The sequence below is a fragment of the Bos taurus genome, chromosome 17 (assembly GCF_002263795.3).
Source record: "Bos taurus isolate L1 Dominette 01449 registration number 42190680 breed Hereford chromosome 17, ARS-UCD2.0, whole genome shotgun sequence".
In the NCBI taxonomy this organism is placed as follows: Eukaryota; Metazoa; Chordata; class Mammalia; order Artiodactyla; family Bovidae; genus Bos; species Bos taurus.
In genome coordinates this window covers 25,034,474-25,056,052 of record NC_037344.1, presented here as the reverse complement: position 1 = coordinate 25,056,052, position 21,579 = coordinate 25,034,474, and the positions used below count along the sequence as shown (strand labels likewise).

Genomic DNA, 21,579 nt, shown 5'->3' with positions numbered 1-21,579 from the left:
ATAAAAATAATGGAACTATAAATTAGAAACAAAAATGAGCCACTGCAGATATATTATTTCTTTTATGACTTATGAAATGGGATGAAAAAAATACTTAAATGGAAGAAAAAACTAGAATTTAGCCCTTTTATGTAAATATGAAAGTCATGGATTAAATATATGGAGGATAAGGATCTGACTACAACTTTGGATATTGATAATAAGAGTTAGTTATTATCTTACTATTAAAAATGTGAATCTGCCATTGAATACGTCCATTCTGATAGCAACAGTGATCAAATTGTGTATTTAGAAGGATTGCATTCAGTTTTTCAAATTACTTCGGAATAATATAGTATATTAGCATTTCAGAACCAAATAAATATAAATTATTGATATTTGTTTTGCTTCATTTTATAAAGTTATGAAATATGAGGGCACAAATACTTATTTTGTTGAATTATCTAACAAAATATCTTATAGATGTAATTTGGATGCTAAAGTCCTAATGTTTAACTTACACATCCGCATACACTATGATTTAAAGCAGCTTAAAATCAAATTTTAATAAATAAGGACTATAATTCACTCTTTGCCCCTCAAACTAAATTCTGGATTTAAAATTTTACTTACCAAAGTTTTCCAAATTTAAAACAACATATTCTCACTAGTGTTTCACTTAAAGTAAGAATATACACTACAGAAGTATATTATCAGTAATGTCAAGGCAAAAATTCAAAGTGTATATGGTTCAGACTAATTCAAATGTGTATTTCTAAATAAATACACAATATTTTCTGTTAGCATATATTACATGGTAATTCTACATTAAATATAGTGAGAAATCACTTCACCCTCTTTAACTCTTAGTGAATACCAACCTTGATGAAGTTTCATTTACATTATAGAACTGAAATTTTGAACATCTATAAAAATCTTTCTCTACTGACTAGTTTTTCTTTTTAATTTTAAAAAATCATGGTAACATTTTTTATTTGATAAAAATTTTAATGCTGCATATATTATAATGCCAGTGTCTCTACTTTAGAAGTCTAGTATTTTCACTTAGATCCTTGATTTCAGGGATTATGAAATATGTTATCAGTTATATGTACTGCTAGAAATCAAAGAATGCATGTATTATTTTACTAAGAAAATTAAGATTTTTTTGCATATTATCCAGATGTTTATTATAATCAATTAATTTTGAGTAGCAATTTATGTCTTCTGTTTTAGTCAGCTCAGCTCACATTGTTCACAATTTAGGGTTTGGAGTAAAGTGTAACCAGGATGAAAAAGAAGCAGAAAATTAGCTATTTTGATGTTTTTATTTATACTCTCCTCAGTTCTTCATATAATTTTAGTCATATCTGAACATTTTTTAACTTCCAGTGATTAATGTCATCTTAGACACACAGTTATCTTTAAATTACCTTGTGCCTCTGACTTAATAAGCATAGTCAATTTATGCTTAATTTAACTATACAAACTAAATCAGAACCATCCATTCCTGAGTATTTTGCCCCCAAATTCACATAGTGGTAGCTGTTAATATGTGTATCATGTATCATCAGAAATGAAAATATTCTCATCATCTAAATTGAAAAGCACGTCCCTTATGTTACTAAAGAAACTAAAAATCAGCACTAAATACCTTTTTAAAAATCAAGAGTGTTTAAATAATTCTTGAGAAAGCAGTTTTACTTTTGCTAAACATACATTTAGTTTTTAAATGAACATAATGTACATTTTGATGTTAAAAAAAGTAGCTGTATATTTAGTTACTTTTGTGAAGCCCTAAAAAAAAGCCTTATGAAGCTAGTACTATCATTTAGAAATGATCCCAGGGAAATGGTGATACGCTTAATAATACAAATGAGGTCATTGCACCCAAGAACTTTCCATTTCTACACCTCTGAATGCTAGAGTTAAAATTAAAAATTGGAGGAAAACAACTTTTACCCAGAAGTGTGTATATACATGTTTTAAAAACATACTTTGTGTTTCTAAAAAACCTGTGTTCGATTTTATTTCTTCATTTTTCTATGTATAAGAAAAGATCCATGAAGAGTATATATATAATGCACTTAATGAAATGGAACTTTTTAATCAGGAGTAATTTTTAACTTATCTGTTAATATTTAACATCATTAGTCATGAGCGCTTTACAGCCATGCCTTCTCTTATTTGTGTTATGTTGTAGATTTCTAATACTCTATTAAGGATCAAAGGAATACACTGAAAGATTGAGACAATAAATGTAAACATGTAGAGTATGGTCATGCAGTGTTTAGATTTTATTTTAAAATGTTAGTAAATTTTAGCTTAGCTTTACCTTTAATTTTTACTAGAATAATAAAACATAACTAACTTTTAATAAAAGTTAATAATTGTTTCAACACTTGCTAAAATGAAATAAAAATATTCTCTGGAGTTTAAAATTCCTTATATTCTTTCATATGGAATTCAATACTTTCTTTAAAACTGTAAACATGTGATTTAAAACTAACGTGTTTCAAGTGACACGGTAAGTTAAATATAAAGCAATCTAGATAGTCCAAGCAAATAAGGAACATAAAAGTAATTTAAGTTCAAGAATATAACTGGTAAAAGTTATATCATTAATGTAATTTAGAAAATCCCAATATTTAAAATAATATATTTAATATTGGGGACTTCCCTGGCAGCTCAGACGGTAGAGTCTGCCTGCAGTGCATGAGACCCAGGTTTGATCCCTGGGTTGGGAAAATCCCCTGGAGAAAGAAATGGCAACCCACTTCAGTATTTTTGACTGGAGAATCCCCGTGGACAGAGGAGCCTCAGTTCAGTTCAGTTCAGTCGCTTAGTCCTGTCGGACTCTTTGGAACCCCATGGACTGCAACACACCAGGCTTCCTTGCCTATCACTAACTCCTGGAGTTTACTCAAACTCATGTTCTTTGAGTCGGTGATGCCATCCAACCATCTGATCCTCTGTTGTCCGCTTCTCCTCCCACCTTCAATCTTTCCCAGCATCAGGGTCTTTTCAAATGAGTCAGAGGAGACTGGCAGGCTACAAAGAGAAGTTGCAAAGAGTCGGACACAACTGAGCGACTTCACTTTCATTTAATATTATTTTTGTAATCTTTCTTGCTCATGATTTTGGCTTCACATTTTGAACATTATCTCCAGATTTTTTTTTGTCTGGAAGCAAGTATATCTTTCAGTTTAAATCAGCCTAAACAATACAGTACTAAAGATATAAGGATTTGTGTCTTGGAAACCTGTTGATTTCTTGCCAAAAACATAATCGTTCCCTAAGAATTGAAGACACTTATAAATGACTAATGAAGTTTCATCTAAACTGTATTTGTGAAATATTTCTTTTATTTGTTTAAGGAATCATACAAAATAAATTATATCGAATAGAGTGAAAAAGCCTACATTGATATGATTTTTTGAAAATCCTAAATCCATGAAATTTTCTATAATCCTAGGACTGTAGGAAACCATCTATTGAAAAGTGTTAAAAAAAAAAAAAGTGTTGCAATTGATTCTGTTTTCATATCAAATAACATTTAGAGTGGTCCAGATGTGTCAAAAAATCACTCTAGCTGTCTCCTGACCTGTTTTTGCCTACTTTGGAGCCCTTTTGAAATTTCAACCCGAATCATACATAACATAGTGTTAAGAAAAGATGTCAGAATTTGGAAACACTGCATTTAAAATATTGCTGCCACTTTAACCTAGACTTTCCATTCGTGACCATCATTTTAGGAAAAATTCTTTTTGGTATCTATATTATTTCTACCTAGAACTTTTTAAAATTGTAGAGTATATTTTGTTGAGTCACACCTTTTCCAATCCTTTCATTATTTCAACCTGCCCTCTGAGTGTTAAAGTCAAGATTGTGTAGGAGCATATATAGAATTCAAAATAAAATGACTTTTCTTAGCAGTACAGATTACCCTTATATCCTTGTATAGTGTTCTCTTTGGGATTTGTATATTCCTCTAATGTCATAAACATAGCATCACTTTACCAAATATTAAATTCCACAAAAGGTATTTTTATATGTGGCCTTTTTAACATTTTTGTTTTTTAGGTCCTTACATTACTAAATGAATGGACATCTTTTTCAATATTTTTTTTCCTTTTTTTAAAATGGATATGTTTGTTTCTGTTCACTTTTTCTTCAAGTTGTACTGCTTTAAAAAAAATATCCTATTTCTGAGATTTTTGTTCTCTCACTAATCTTCATAAAAATACATCTAGATTTGTGAGCCTAACTAATTTATTACTTTTTTTGGTTTATCTCTTTGTGACAAACCTCTGGTCTTTGAATCACACCAGTCTTTCTATTTTTCCATTAAATTCTTTTATTTTGTAATTATAAATTAATCTCTCATAGTCAAAAAAGTTTACTCACCTCAACTCTGTGAGCAGGAAACATATGACAACTCAAGATCAGAAGAAACCTGATCTAGTTCATATTCTCTATATATCTACTGTTAGAATTCAATGTTCACTGAATTTTACAATATTGCACTGTTTTGAAAAATGGTAATCTATTCACAATTCATATCATTATTCCAGTTAACTGATGCATCAGCTGACTGGAACCTTCTTATACTCTAGATAAGTGAGATGTTATAAGATTATATTGTTTCTTCTCCTTTAGTTGTTGAGTAATGATCTTCTGTAACTAATATGATTTAAAGTGAAAGATATAAAAATCTTCTGAGGTGCAGATATGAAACAGAGCAGTTCATTTTAAATCTATATATCTGACAGTTTCTGTGGACAATTTGCATTTTACTTATTTAGACAGCAGTGCTTCTCTTACAACATGTCATTTAAAAATTTGTGCCTTTGGGTGAAACTAGTTAGTAACCGATACTCTCTTGGCATATTTAGACTCATTATGCAACTATGCATATTATAAGTGCAAAGTAATTATGTGATGGGAAATGAATTAATGGATGAATAAGTGTTATTAAAGTAACCAAATTTTCTTTAATGCTGTCATCGTATTTTAATTTACACACACATCTACACATAGTTTTGATATCTCTTGGAGAAGGAAATGGCAACCCATTCCAGTAATCTTGCCTAGAAAATCCCATGGACAGAGGAGCCTGGCAGGCTACAGTCCGTGAGGTTACAAAAGAATCAGACACGACTGAACAACTAAACAACAACTACACATAGTTTTGATATCTCTAGGCAAATTATCTGGTAGCTCGGCGGTAAAGAATCTGCCTGCCAATGCACAAGATGGGGGTTAGACCCTGGGTTGGGAAGATCCCCTGGAGAAGGAAATGGTAACCCACTCCAGTATTCTTGCCTGGGAAATCCCATGGACAGAGAAGCTTGGTGGGTCACAGTTCATGGGGTCACAAAGGATTTGGATACAATTTAGTGACTGAACAACAGGCAAACTCTCTTTTTTCAATTAATAAAACATGTTTTAAATTGCTTAAATTTATCTCTAAATAGTGTCTATAAGCTTTTATGAGGGAAGACAGAGTTTGAACTCATTCAAAATACTGAAATACACCTAACCAAGCTGTTTTGTGAAATATGATGTTTTTTTTAATACCTTAAGATTTTAAATTTCTTTTGATTTATTCAAAGAATTGAATTCATATCCTAAGGAAGAAATATATTTGTTTTTATTTCTTAACTCTCTTAGAATTTTAATTGCTCCCCTTTCTTGCCAGATCTGTAAAACAATACTTTACATGTTTTACTTACTAGCAACTTTCATACATAAGCTCTCATCTTTCACATTTTTTAAAGCTAGTATATCTTCCATTCTTTGCTCTGTTACAGTCACTTATTCTTCTTATTTAGTTCCCAGGTAGGAGGTATTTATTTGTGTGTTATTAATTACATTTTTCAGTTCATTGATACATGGTTAAATAAAATATTGAAGGACATACAGAAGAGAAAATTAATAAAACTAATTTATATATTTATTCAATGTTTACACTGCTTAGTAAGTGATTCTTTATTTACATAAAACCGTTCTTTTTGTGCACACTTTGCATTTTATTGAATTAACATTTAGCATATTAATATTATTTATATACCTCATTTTATATTACAGATCATTTTCATCCTTTTTCTTATTTTGTACATTGGAAGTAAATCCATATAAGCATTTGTCCATCATGTGAGCCTAACAAAGGAAGATTATCAATTAAAATATAAATAGAATTATCAATCAAAAGGAATATCTACTTGGGAATTTTTCCTGCCTCATCATTCTGAAGATCATGGGTCAAAATTTAAATGCATTAATTTATAAAGATATTGTATATAAGTCTGGAATTTACAACTTCAATTGCTTATAAATATCATTAAACATTGTTCAATACTCAATGTGCCAGACTTTTTTTGAGTGAGTCTGCGTCTTCTGATATCCTTTTAATAGAAATTAGATAGCATCATTTAGACAGTTTAGAAAGTGTTTTGGACCATAGCGTTCATTGTTCAAGATTAGATAATACTACTGAGTCAAGACTAAACTCAGCATAACGTGGATCCACTTAATGCTTCCCAAATAACATTAATAATAATAATCTTGGAAGTTTTATATTAAAGTCCAATAAGACTCCCTAATTACTGCATTAATGATTTCTAATAACCTACATCAGTTTAGGTGGGGACAGTATAGAAGATTTGAAAGATTTAACCCAAAAATGTAATCACGTACAAAATGACATGAATAAAAACAAGTTGTAAGGTATAAAATTTACAGGAAAAAAATCCAGTCTTATTTCTTTGATACAATATACAACTTTATGTTTATACATTATATCTAGGCACTTAACTCCTAGGTACTTCTTTCTCCTAGAGATAGATTATTTTTAACTAAGGATTAAAAGATTATATGTGAACTTTATTTGAATAAAAGTTGTATAACCTGTACTTTAAAGTGCTATCTAAATCATCAAGCATAGCTTTTAAGTCATTGAGTTCAACAAGTGATTATAAATATATTTTCTGTGTCCTATTTTCACAATTCTGTTGTATGGATACAGTTATGCATTTATGTATCCCATAGAGAAGCATTATATTTTTAATTTAAGTTTAATTTTTAATTGTATCTATTTCCAGAGAAAGAATAAACAAGGATTATGCTTAAAATAAGAGTAAACTTATTTAACTAATTGCCACTTCATTATCAGAAGCTGTTTAACATGATAGTGTAGTGCTTTTGGAGGAAAAGATGAGTGAGACAATCAGAGGAACAAGTTTGGTTGTTCCTTTATTTTTTTAAACTACTAGTTGTACTTTTGAGGACCAGTTCATATTACATCATGTAGCGAAATTAACCATGACTCTGTAGAGAAAATAGATGTCTATATTATAAGGAAGACATTATTTTTACTGCTTGTAAAAATGTTGTAATCAGTAGGGCTTTTTTTCTTCTTTAATGTTGATGTCGACTAGAATCCCACACCAGATTCTAATACCACTTGTGTTGGATGTTTACCTGTATATTTTACACAAAGTAGAAAATTGACATTAGTTTGTCATCAAATATTCCAAGATTTATATATATGCCAGTAACTATGTTTCAGCTGAAATTTGGATAATTACTGTATTATTCCATAAAAAGCATATTTGTAAATGTTTTTGTCAGAAATTTCCAAAATAAGTGTTTTGAAAGATAAGGAAAACTTAAGCCTAGAAGTAATACATAAAATAAACTCAATATCAAAGGTATATTTGCTGGGTTATATTGTTAATCATCCTGGGTAAAGAAATAGGGTAGGATGCTTCTCTCATACCTAACTAAACACTGTTGGGCTTTGTCTCAAAGGGCAACATATGGTAGGACGTTTTTGAGTCAAAAATGGCAACAGTAGATAAAGTATACGTAGCAAGATGTCTTGATGATGTACACTTGATGGTGTATTTAAGATAAAATATTTCCCACGTAGGTTTAATTGAAATGGTGGTAGGTCCTCAGATAAGAAAGTTAATGTTATAGTTTGACAGTTGCTATGAGTTTATTTTTAGAAATATCTAGAAAACCTGGAGATTGACCTATAGAATTATTGTACTTTTCATCTTTAATAAATCTGATGCCAGAACTAATCCCCCTGCTAGTGACTAGTAATGTGGCTTTAAGTTTTATTTACCATAGAATTGTTCATCAGACGGTTGCATTGGAGGTCATGAATCTAGATCTGTCCTGGGGGAGTATATATTGGTTCTTGATTTATCTCAGTCTTTTTGATAAGAACAGTGGTAACAGAGAACAATATTATGTAGAACCCATACATTCTACTAAGTTATGTTTTTAAACATTTGAAATGATGGATAATTTCAAGCTTATTCAAAAAAGAGAATAGTTTACTAAACTCTCCACATTCTCCAGCTTAAACAATTACCAGTTCTCGGCCAAATTTGTTTCATGCAAAAGCTAATATACTTCCTCTTCATTCAGATTTTGTAAAGCAAATCCAGAAACCCTACTGTTTAACCCATAACTATTTCAGCAGGTTTATTAAAGTTTAGCATAACCACAAGAATACTCTCTCTCCTTAAAAATTTGCTTGCTATTTTTCACTGTCTGGTCATTGTTCAAACTTCCATAATTTTCTCATAACTCTTATTTGCATTTATAATTAATTTTATTCATGATTAAAATCAAGTTTGTTGATGGAAACCCATCTTTACTTTAAAACTTTGATTAATATATGATATGTATATTGGACAGACACGGCATAAATAGTGCAGTATACTTGAGTTAACTAGAATATAATAGCTGGTTATTCTCTCTGATAACATAGGGAAAGCAAATATAGCTAAAATATATCAGTGTGTAAGCTAAAAAGACAATTTACTTAGGATATTTTCTCTTTGAATATGATTTCTCTTACTATCTTCGGAGTTCTTACCACATCTAATATTTTTAAAGTGCTTGATATATCTCATTATATCTTCTTATTGAAACATAATCTTCTGTTAATTTTGCAGTGTTTTACAGAAACAAATATTTAAATATGTTGACCTGAATACCAGATTATGACAACAGAGTAGAAAAATTGAAATGTCTCTGTTTCACATTTCTTTGAGTCTCGATTAGAAGATCGTGGCAAATTGGAGATCAAGATGCTTAAAGGAGATACTTAATAAAGTAAAGAGATTAACATTTTGGAAAATAGCATATCTGAAGAGAGTCTAAAAGGTTTGAAGGACTGCAAATTGAGAAGAAAAGGGGATCGGTAACAAAGCAAATGTTAAGTGTTTAAACAAATATGACACAGATAAGATAGCGATCAGTTAATCTGTCTTTATTGAGAGCAGAAAAGAAAAAAAAAAAGGATCTATATTGATCCTGAGAGATTTAAATGACATGCTATGGTAAATATCCTGACGCTGACATTGGTATTTGCTCCTGAGAGATATGAAAACACATTACCTAGAAAGCTTTACAAACTACAAACGTATGCATATGCCAACTGTGATTTGGTGGAATAGCACTTTCTAGTCCTGTGATGTATTCCCGAAGAATGCGTTTCTAACACTGGGCCTGGTTGAAAGGAGTGAAGGCATGAGGCTCAATTTTACTAGGGGAGAAAAGAAAGGCAGTTGAGAAAGCCTTGTGCTTTTATATATTTCCTTCCCTTCCTGTTTCTACATAGATGACTTCTTATCTCTTCTACTTTGGAATTTTGGAAAGGAAATATTTGGTTTCTTAAATCCTTTTTTTGCCCTCTCACACCTGGAATTGCAATGAATGATTAAATGTCTAGGAACAGAAATTAAGAAATCATAGTTTTAGAAGGAAACTTGGGAAAATAATGCAAAATCTGAGTATGAAAATGTCTAGTATATTTTATGTATGTGCAATAAATACCATTGGGTTTGTCTATTAAATGTATGTATTATGACTTAAAGATTTAAGACTTCTTATTATATAATAATAATTTTTAGAAAGAACCCATAGCTATAGATTTCAAATATCTATATGAAGATATTTTAAATATTTTAAATCTCTTAGTTCATCAAATATTGATCTTTTCTTCATTGAGTTGGCTTGTTTCTCTTATAATAAGAATTTTCTACTTTAGGTATTATATTTTCCTCTATTGAGCAATTTTAAGGAAAACCCTTGGTGTTAGTTACTATGACGTGCCTCACAAATAAAATGAAACATCCAGCATTAGTGATTCAAGATCAAGTTACCTACTCTCCTTAAACCTAGTAGTGATATAGGCTTTCTTAATTATTTTGGAAGATATAGCAAACAGGCTATATAAGATCATTATATCTTGGGTTGATTACTTTGGAGAGTAAATTAAGATGTAGCATTAGCATGGTAATGTGGAGGCATAAATTCATTACACACTTAAGAAAGGAAAAATAAAGGGGAATTGTGTTAGCTAAACATTAATGCTAGATTTAATAATAGTAGCAGCTACTACTGAATGCCTATTTAATATAGGCATGAGAAGATGAAATAAGGTGATAGTTATTCTCATCAGTCAAGGGTGATAAAATAAGCTCTATGAATTTCAGGTTATAGTACATAATTTTATAATTATTTTAAAGTATTTTATGATTATATAAATCCACTCAGTTTTATATAGGTAAAGGGGGTTTAGTATTAGACAATGTAGCAATAACTTTTTTCGGTAAAATGGAATGAATTTTAACTCCTTTGAACTTGAATTAAGCTGAAGATTTGAGAAATCTACATTTAAAAATTATATTATGAAATGATGGGAAGATAACTATTTCTCAGTTATAACAAAATATTGACTATTTAAATGTTACTGAGAAAAGTATACATTTTTAAGTGCAGGTTTACTTTAGAATTGATTTTAGGAAAATACTTGACGTTGAATAATTTCATTTTCATTTCATGCTTAAAACTGAGCCCAAAATCTAGAAACACCATCCTGGAGAACTTAAATTATTTTGAGTTTGGAGGGATTTTGTAGGAATGTTTGTAGGAATTCTTCATAGAAATTGTGATTTCAAATGCTCATAAAAAGTGTGCTAAGGTATCTAGTATGAGGGAATATTGCCTTCACTTTAAACAAAAACATTTAATGTAGTTCACAAAGGGCATATTCTATTGCTTTGAAATTAATTTTAAATCTATGTCTTTTAAAAAACCTTTTAAAGTTTTTCATATTTCCACTACTTTCTAATTCTGAGGGGTAGACATCCATAGGTCCTATTGTTTGTAATACTGTTCTTTAATGCCACGGCCATTTAAAACTGTAAAAAGGTTTTTAACCAGCTGTTTTAAACAAGTCTTCCCAAACAGTGTGACCCACATTCAAGAAAACTTATTATTGAAGACCTGTTATATTGTGGGCATGGTGGTCTTCAGTTTTGTTTGCCCTAGATCTAGATTATATGAATGTTCTGAAGACTGGCCAAATATGAAAATGATTTTGGCTCGTGAACTCATCAAAGTGATGTGAAAATAGGATCGATATCAAAAATTAAAATACAAATGTAATAACTGAATCAACTGAAGTACTCCTGGAAGATATCCAGGGGAAAATACTATAAGAACTCTGGTTGAAAATGTATAAAGGGCATCCGATCAGCTTTATTACTGGTGATCACAACTTCGGGCATCCTCACTCTGTAAGGACACTATGCTTCATGCACAGATCAAATAACTGAGTTTTGGTCATCTCAGTGACATCTACTCTGGGCCGTGTTAGAACCATGCAAAAGCATTTTTAGTTATTGATATCCCTCCACTCCATACCTCATAATACCTCATACAAGCCTTCTTTGAAATAATTTTGAAAAAATGAATGAACCAATCTCAGGCATACTATAATGCCAATGAAAAGTTTTCTTCTTTCTTTATGAAGCTGTTCACCTGGTTGAACTGTGGTGTCGTTGTTGTTGTTTAGTTCCTAAGTTGTAGCCAACTCTTTTGTGACCCCACGGACTCTAGCCCACCAAACTCCTCTGTCCATGGGATTTCCCAGGCAAGGATGCTGGAGTGGGTTACCATTTCTTTCTCCAGGGGATCTTCCCGACCCAGGGATAGAACCTGTGTCTTCTGCATTGGCAGGTGGATTATTTACCCCCAAGCCTCCAGGAAGGTCTGTGGTGTCCTTAGTAAGTACTTATAAAATACTATAGTCTTATTCTTTTCAGGACAGGTTTTTCTAAGCATCACTAATTTTATTCATTTTGACTTTATGATAGTTTGGAAAGGTTAATTTCACAAGACATCATTTTCTGATTTTGTTCTCAAAGTACGCAGGTATTTCCTTTGGACCCTTAGCTTTCTACAAAATTACAAGAGTGGATCTTTATTCTGATCCTCATATTAAAGAAGTGAGGTGTACTTAATAGCTCCAGTTAGAGAGCCAGTCTGCCAAGGTTCACATACTGACCCAACCTGTTACTAGCTGTGTGACCTCTGTAATTTCTTTAACCTTCCTGGAACTCATTTTCCTCATCTGTGACATAGATCCTCAAAAGCTCATTGTGGAGATTAAATTATTTAACATACTTAAAGCAGTGAGTGCCTGGCCCAAAGGAAGCACTCATTAAGTGTTCAAGGCAACCATATATTCAGTTAAAATTGGAACAATGACATCAGCCTGAGTATGGAGAAAATTTAAATTCTGGGTTTAAATAGAACTAATTATGCTTTCTTTTACTCCCAGAGAAAAATCAGACTCCAAATGTTCTTTTCATGATATATCACTATTTTACATCTGCAGTATATATTCTTTCACATAATACATATGCTTTAAAAGTACAGTATGACTGTTTTTCTTTTTCATCTGTAAAACCAATGAAACGCATAGAAGAGAACCAAAAGCATAATGCACAGCAAATACTAAAGTTTATTTGTTTCATAATGATGTTAGTCACAAAGCATGGTTATAACTTTTAACATTTCATATTCTCATTATTTTACTTCTGCATTTCCAGTGAGTGAAGATATTGATTATGTACAATAAACAGTAAAAATAATCTGACAAAGAATACTCTTTTTTGGAACAACAGATTTGTATTTCATACAGAAAGCAGCAGAATATATTTGATGATTGTAGAAAAATAACATATTTTTTCAAGTCAAAAAAATTTAAAAATGATACAAACAGATGGCCATATCCAATTTGACTTTATCTGAATTTTGACAATTGTACTAACCCTTTAGAGTAAATTCTGGCCTTGGGCAAGATATTGTTATTCCAAAGAGTTCTGAGAGCCCTGGGTGAGAGACACAAATGCCCTAAAATTATCACACAAAGTAAGTGTAGAGTCTATTAGTGTGGAAAATTGGGTCTTTCTATAAGATATACTAGGTATCTATGTCTGCCATAAATCAGTCTTTACACACAGAAGCTCTAAGTTTTTCCTGCCTCCTTTTTCTTCTTTAAAATCCTGTTATCTGGTAAACCTGATTCTCTCAGTCAGCCTTATATTTATATTTTTATACTTTTGTCTTTCAAAGTCAGAAAGAACTAGAAAATGATGTCATAAGCGCTTTTGACTAATGCCTGAAAAAGCTGCTCAAATTTTACTTTTTGTTTATGGCTTACTCACTGGACTCTCTGCAGTATAATTCTCATGATTTTATGATTCTCTATGTTTTTTGTCTTCTGCCTTCCACTTCAGTTCTGCATGAAAGTGAAAGTATTAGTTGCTCATTGGTGTTTGACTCTTTATGACCCCATGTTCTGTAGCCCACCGGGCTCCTCTCTCCAGGCAAGGATACTGGAGTGGGTAGCTATTCCCTTTTCTAAGGGATCTGCCTGACTCAGGATTTGAACCTGGGTCTCCCGCATTGCAGGAAGATTCTTTATCATCTGAACCACCAGGGAGGCTCATAGATATGATTATTTTCCTAGAAAGCAAGAGGCCTAACAACTAAGTTGTTAGATGCCCAGTTGCATGCATCATATGTGCTTATTTCTTTTTATGTTTGGCTCCTATGAAAATAAAATTTTCTTATTTTTTATAAAATAGTGAAATTTTCCTGCATTTATAGTGCTGTTTCCCAGCTATGAAAGAAATGATATCTTAAAATAGATTTAGCTTTTTTTCACCTAATATATTCGTGATTGATATTAAACTCTCAACTGTATTAAGCATTGTCTCTCAAAATGCAATGGTTCTCAATGATTCTATGTTCTAAGCTTACTTTGCTAGAATAAAATGGCTTTGGTTATCTTTGGGAAAGATCCCTAAGAGCAGGGGTCCCCAACCTCCAGGATTTAATGGCTGGTGATTTGAGGTGGAGATGTAATAATAATAGAAATAAAGTGCACAATAAATGTAAAACATCCTCCTCTACCCTAGTCCATGGAAAGTTTGTCTTCCACAAAACCAATGCTTGATGCCAAAAATGTTGGGGACTGCTATCTTAGAGTGTAATCTAAGAAGAATTTATAGAATTCTCTTTTGGGGCCAATATTGGAGCACTATGTGATTTTTAACTGATAGACAAAAAGTACAGACTTTCATGAAGAAAAGTATGGGATTAGAGAGCAAAAAATTATGAACTTAATATTCTAGGTTTCTAAATCTTTAAACGAAATCCAGGATGAATATTGGAAGTTAGTTTGAAAGTCATGTTTTGGATAGATTCAGACATGATTTAATGATAATACTGATAGTAATAGTAGCTAACAATTATTAAGAACTTAATATGTTCCTGGCATTATTCTAAGAACTTTTCAGACATTAATGCATTTAAATCCTACAATGGCCAACTAAAATAGATATTTTTACTGTCCCCATTTTATAGATTATAACATTGAGAAACAAGAGATAGTGGGGAGCCAGCCCATGGTGTATGTTGGCATCTGATTCTAGTGTAAACATCTCTAACCAATTCACTGTTAAATCCCTGGCTTAAGAAATTGGACACTAGAATGAAGTCAGCATGGATTTGTTGCATGAGGTTTAATTTTTGGTGTTGTACTAACAGAGAGTTACTGCAGTTTCAAACTTTGTGGTAATATGGGCCCAATGGAGAATGAAAATGAAAGGATTAGAGAAATTTTGGGGAAAAAAAAGTTTAGCATTAGAATTCTAAATGTAACAATAAAAGGTAAAGGAAGTATTAATAGTTATCGGGGATAGTTCTCAGGGCTTCCCTAGTGGCTCAGACAGTAAAGAAGATAAAGAATCTGACTGCAATGTGGGAGACCTGGGCTTCTATCCCTGAGTTGGGAAGCTCCCCTGGAGGAGAAGGTGGCAAGCCACTCCAGTATCCTTGCCTGGAGAATCCCCATGGACAAAGGAGCCTGGTGGGCTACAGTCCATGGAGTCACAAAGAGTCTGACATGACTGAGCGACTAAGCTAAAGGGTAGCTCTCAAGTCTTGAGGCTGGATGATTGGAAAAAGATTGCATCTGCAAGCTCACAGTTGTGAGATGGTGTGAAAAACAAATGTGCTTTCTTTTTTAAATTAAGATACTTAGACATGAAAAGTAGACACTGTGAAAGATGATAACTGAAAATACTAGTAGGTTGAGATATAATAGAACTTGTTTTTGCATAGGAAATATTTGATCTAATGTATGTGTCCTTTAAGATGGCTCAGTGGTAAAGAATGCCTACCAATGCAGGAGACCTGGGTTTGATCCCTGTGTCCGGAATATCCCCTGGAGAAGGAAATGGCAACCCGCTCCAGCATTCTTACCTGGGAAATCCCATGGACAGAGGAGTCTAGTGGACTACAGTCCATAGAGTCCCAAAGAGTTGGACACAACTTCACCAGTAAACAACAGCAGCAACAATGAGAACTTTAATCACTTTAAATATGTTATTTTAAACCCCATGATTAAAACTGTCCCTGTGTCATCACGATTTCTGTGAGTTGCAGACCAGATGCTTCTAGGGAGTGATTTACTTTACTTGTGAATGTCTCTCTGTGAAAAAAGAAACCCTGAAGCAGTATTTTATTTTAAAAAATATTCACCAAAATCTTTACATAAATCATATATAAATCTTATATATGATTCATATCAGTCAGTGATCCTTATAAGCCTAATTTGTCTTTGTCAAAATTTATGAGAAAAAAAACGTCCGATGCTTTTCTGGAGGTTCCTGGTTTTTATTGCTGTTGATGGAACCAGAGGCTTGAGGTTGTTGGGATGGAATGACTTCTTTTAGCAGCTCACAAAACTGCTTTTTTTCTGTCACAATTATGCTTAGAATTGAGTTATCAGCCACGAAACATCCAGGCAGTCATTTTGGCTGCAAAACATTTTGTCACTCTTGGAAGATTTAGGGTGATGGAATGCAAACTATTTCCAGATGTGTGAAGTATAAACTCTGGATCCTTGCTTTTTCTCTGTGAGAAGACAAATATGCTTTCCTTTGCATTCCCTGAACCCAGGCATTTCTTTCTAATTCATCAAAATTAATGAAAACCCCTCTACTTTTCTGTTTGACTTCCATTGTCAAATAATTAGAGAATACATTTACATCCATAAACATTTGACTGTAATATTCCCCACTTTAAGAATGTTGAGAGGCTTTCTGTTTTGGCTGCAGCAATTCACATTTTTATTAGCTTTAAGGGCTTTTTTGTTTAAACCCTGCCTGCATGTTTTCTTTCCTGCCATTCAATGATTGCTGGCTCCTTTATACACCACTTTTCCCAGGCCCTTGTACTTTGGCATTCCTTTCTCCTTCTGGAATGCTCTCTCATCTACAAATCCACTCCCCACCGTGTCTGCTTGGACATCTACTCATCAATCAAGATTCAGCTCCTTTTACTTAAATGGGACGCCTTCTCAGACAACGATGTACATGTATGTTCTCCTTGTAACTTCTTATAGGTTTTATATGTAATTGCTGTTTTTAAGATATCCTGTAAAACTAGTTAAGCTATTAAAAGGGTAGATCTCTTAGATAAGAATCCATGTGTACCTATTTTCAGTTCAGTTCAATTCAGTTCAGTTCAGTCACTCAGTCGTGTCCAACTCTTTGCGACCCCATGAATCGCAGCACGCCAGGCCTCCCTGTCCATCACCAACTCCCAGAGTTCACTCAGACTCACGTCCATCGAGTCAGTGATGCCATCTACCCATCTCATCCTCTGTCGTCCCCTTCTCCTCCTGCCCCCAATCCCTCCGAGCATCAGAGTCTTTCCCAGTGAGTCAACTCTTCGCATCAGGAGGCCAAAGTACTGGAGTTTCAGCTTCAACATCAGTCCTTCCAAAGAAATCCCAGGGCTGATCGCCTTCAGAATGGACTGGTTGGATCTCCTTGCAGTCCAAGGGACTCTCAAGAGTCTTCTCCAACACCACAGTTCAAAAGCATTAAGGTCTCAAAACCCAGAACTTTGTCTGGAGTGAAGTAAATACCGAGAAAGGCTTATTAGACTACATCAATGAATCAATAGATGAAACATCCTGAAACCAAAAAAGCAAGTGCATTTTTTCTCCTTAGTTATTTAGATATCTCCCCAGTTAACATAAATTAATATAATTACAGTAATCTCTGGGTGGGAAAACAAACAACTCCCCCCAACATAACCATTTCTGTTCCTAACATACACTGTCCTGGATTTCATCATCTTTCAACCTTCCATGATTTTCATGTTCTTTTATTCTGGCCTTACATATTTATTCTTTTCTGATTGGATTAATAACCTCTTAATCCTCATAGTTCAGTATCACCAACTGCTAATGTCACTAGTCTATATCTTTTTAATTGTCTGTCACATATAATTCACAAACATATATATAAACATTAAATAAAATTAAGGTAATCTTATACATGAACATAAAACACAATCCACTACAGAGAAACAAGTATGAGCAAGAAATTGTTGATAATTCAGGATAACTATGGCTAGAGAAAATTTTTCTGGCTTTCCTGTAGGTTTTTGGGGTTTTTGTGTGAATTTTTAAATCTTTGGTATTTTTGCTTTTCATTATCACATAAGTTATTTTCAAATTTTTTCTTTATGGCATTGTGGCAACTAAAGAATATCTCAGATGCTTTTTTTTAAACAAAGATGCAAAATTTTTATTTTGCTCTATGAGAACTTTAGTATCAGACATGTAGGTACATTCATACTCTAGTCATATTTTGTTAATGATATAGATATGTTATATATAAATATACATTATTAATACTATTTAACCAGAATCTCTTACTGCCTTAACAAAGGTTAGTTATTTAAAATTTGAACTTGTTCCTAGATTTACTATGATACTTTCCATAGATAGTAAATGTAATACCTGACTTTTCCTTTTATTTTTTACTTTTATTGGGTGGTTAAATATTTGCAGTAATTAGGATAAACCTTAATCAAACACAAAGTTTACAGTTACGGAATGTAATATAACTGTTTAAGGATTTAAACCTTGTCATTTAATTAGAACATAACTAAAATGATTTTTAATGTTTAACAAGCATGATAATAATCTTATTTTAGCAATTTAGCATTTTTGTGATGTTTTAAAGCTGAGTTTGATTCACTGCTTATCAGTTTTCAAATCTCTAATTATCCTATTCTAGATTAATTTGAAAGGCCAAGAGGGAGGGAGGTTAATGAGTTTCCAGAATAGAACTGAAATGAGAATGTATATTTAGGTTTAATTTTTTAGAATAAATAATTAAAAATTATACTTCTTATGGAAAGAAGAAAGAACATTTAATCAAATATGCTATAGCTACCTCACAGAACAAGTATCTGACTCAAAATCAGAGTTAAAATTTAATTATAAAACAAAAAAATTTAAATGACAAGATTGTATTCATGTATGATCATAGATAACTTGTTTTTATATTTTATTTTTAATCTCCTTTTGAATTCTGCCATTTTAACTTTAAAATCATTTTAGATGGAAATATGTACAAAATTTATTATATGACAGAGTGCTATGGAATAATTAGAGACTATAGTGTAATATTTTTCTAGGAAACACAGCATACCATTTTCCTAAGTTATAACTAGTATCATATGTGGGATCTTGTAACTGATGTTTTGAGACTAGGGTTGCCAGATTTAGCAAGTAAAAATACATGATACCCAAATATTGCATGGGGTATATAAACAATTATTCATTGTTTTTTTTCTGAAATTTAAATATAACTAGACCGTCTGTATTTATTTGGCAACCCCACTCAAGAAGTTATTGATGCTGATGTCTATATTCTTAGATTCCTAACCTGTTTAGTGTTTTGTTGTTTTTTTTTCCCTAGATACAGAACACTACTGGTTAGCTTTCCAGTGTGTTAGCATTTCAATCCTCTTCTGACCATGTAATTCCTGTTATTAATTTGTTGTTTGTTTTTACATAGAAGCAACTGAATGATGTTAGGGGAATTCAAGTATATTAAATAAATAGTCATACTTTTACACACAGTTTCTAAGTCATGTGTGCTGTCTCTATCTTTTTGATAATAACCCTGTAAAAATCATGCTATTAGTATAATATTTTATTTACCAGCCCAAAGATTTTCCACTTATTTTCATAGCTTAGCTATCTAAAAGGTTAAATTATTTAGAAATCTTATCCTTGTTTAAGTAGGCTATTAGTGGTTAATAAATTAGACACATGGCTATATATTTCTAAAATGAAGATCTTATGCATTTATTCTTAAATTTTTCCCATCTTTCATTGCTGGAATTTTTGCTTGGTTTTCACATAAAAGATGAAGTTGTGCGTGTCACTAATGGTTGGTTTAATATTGTGGTACAGTGATGCTGGTTGTTGTAAATAAGCCTATACAGGTATAACATCCCTATTCTTAGAGGAGTGACTAATGCTATGCATGAATTTTCCAAAGTTTTGCTTGGAAAATTAATGTTATTTCAGCCTCACAGGGAAGTAACTAATTTTATCTCCCTATAATGTTGTTTTAAAGTAAATTACTTGAAATGTCAGTAAATATTATCAACTCCATAATTTTCAAAGAAAAAAAAAAAAAACCTGAACCATTTATTCTTTAAAGAAGCATATGGATATCTTGCTAGAAATTAGATTCACAGGATAATGGTATTTGTCTAAGTTAAATGAAAGATCCTTTGTCATTTTTAAAAAGATAATTGAGTGGATTGCCTTCACAAAAAATTTCACAGATATTTCTTTATTGCCATGTAAAGAATATAATTTTCAAATAGTCGTAGAACAAATCATAGTTTCTATATCTTAGTACATTGTGGTAAAGTTTTCCAGAAATTTTTTCAATGACATTATGAACATGGAAACATTAGAGTTTCATTTCCTAAATATGTGCCTATATAGCTTCAGAGATTTAAAAAATAATTCTGTCTTCAGACTTGATTGTGAGACACCATTGAGGCAAGGGGGTTTTGTTTGTCAAAGAGATGATGGCCAAAGATTTCTGGGTAGGGTCATGTCCTATTACTTTTTCCTCCTCAGGGAATATTTGTTAAGCTTACAAGGCAAAATTTCTGACATTTCTAGATAAGTTTGTAACACATCCATTGAATCTATAATATTTTATGCAAGTACATCATTATGATAAAAATTTTAAGCATATATTTTAATGTCAAAGTTTAATTCTTTAGTGTTTAAAAATGATATTTAAAATATTGATAATTTTTGTGTCTAGATGACTACCATGTGTTTTTAAATATCTTGCTTAAATCAATTCAAATAATGATAAAGTATATTGTCTAATTAAAGGAGTTAATTACTATCAATATTGTTTCTTGTAGATTTAAAAGCATTATTTAATATAATTAGAGACAAAGATTTTTAAACAAAACAAAATTGAGTTACTATAATTACCCCTACCCTGTTAAAAGTATTAATGATAGTTGACTAAGTTGCAGTAACCCATAGAAGAGATATTTCTTGATGAAATATCTTATTGCCTTAGTAGGCTTCCCAGGTGATTCAGTGGTAGAAAAATCCACCTGCCAAACAGAAGACTCAGGTTTGATCTCTGGGTCGGGAAGATCCCTGGGAGAAGGAAATGGCAACTCACTCCTATATTCTTGCCTGGGAAATACCGTGGACAGAGCCGTCTGGCAGGCTACAGCCCATGGGGTCTCAAAGAGTAGGATACGACTTAGCAACAGCATCTGCATCGCCTTTAATAAGAATATAGTTTTAAAGTATATATACACATACACATCACATATATATCACATACACACAAATACACACAAGTATGTAGAAACTTCTAGAAGCCTGCTGCTGCTGCTAAGTCACTTCAATCATATCTGACTCTGTGCGACCCCATAGACGGCAGCCCACCGGGCTCCCCCATCCCTGGGATTCTCCAGGCAAGAACACTGGAGTGGGTTGCCATTTCCTTCTCCAAGGCATGAAAGTGAAAAGTGAAAGTGAAGTTGCTCAGTCGTGTCCGACTCTTAGCAACCCCATGGACTTCGGCCCACCAAGCTCCTCCATCCATGGGATTTTCCAGGCAACAGTACTGGAGTGGGGTGCCATTACCTTCTCCTTCTAGAAGCCTATGGATCCTCTATTGAGAAGAATTTCATGGTGTTTCTGGAGACTCTCTTCCTCAAAGCTATGTGAAGGTAATGATATTCTGTCATACTTTTGGACTGTGCTTGTAGACAAATAGAAGCCCGTATTTTCAAGGCTATTAAATCTAACAACAAAACAGGCTTTAAAAATAAGTTCCAAGCAATACTAAA

At 32.3% G+C, this 21,579-nt stretch overlaps 1 protein-coding gene across 4 annotated transcripts in view; it reads left to right on the top strand.

Moving 5' to 3' along the window:
- The window catches only part of PCDH10 (protocadherin 10), a 46,387-nt gene that overhangs the window by 15,165 nt on the left and 9,643 nt on the right, over positions 1 to 21,579 (top strand). Inside the window, exon 6 of one of the 4 annotated variants that reach the window (XM_010813743.4) lies at positions 6,070 to 6,704. The exons of 2 other annotated variants lie outside the window; for them this stretch is intronic. In XM_010813743.4, the coding sequence (XP_010812045.1) occupies positions 6,070 to 6,110 (41 nt within the window). In that variant the 3' untranslated portion in view covers positions 6,111 to 6,704. Of the gene's footprint in view, positions 1 to 6,069; positions 6,705 to 21,579 lie in introns of those variants that run through there. One more of the 4 variants, NM_001191151.1, reaches the window with a different exon arrangement.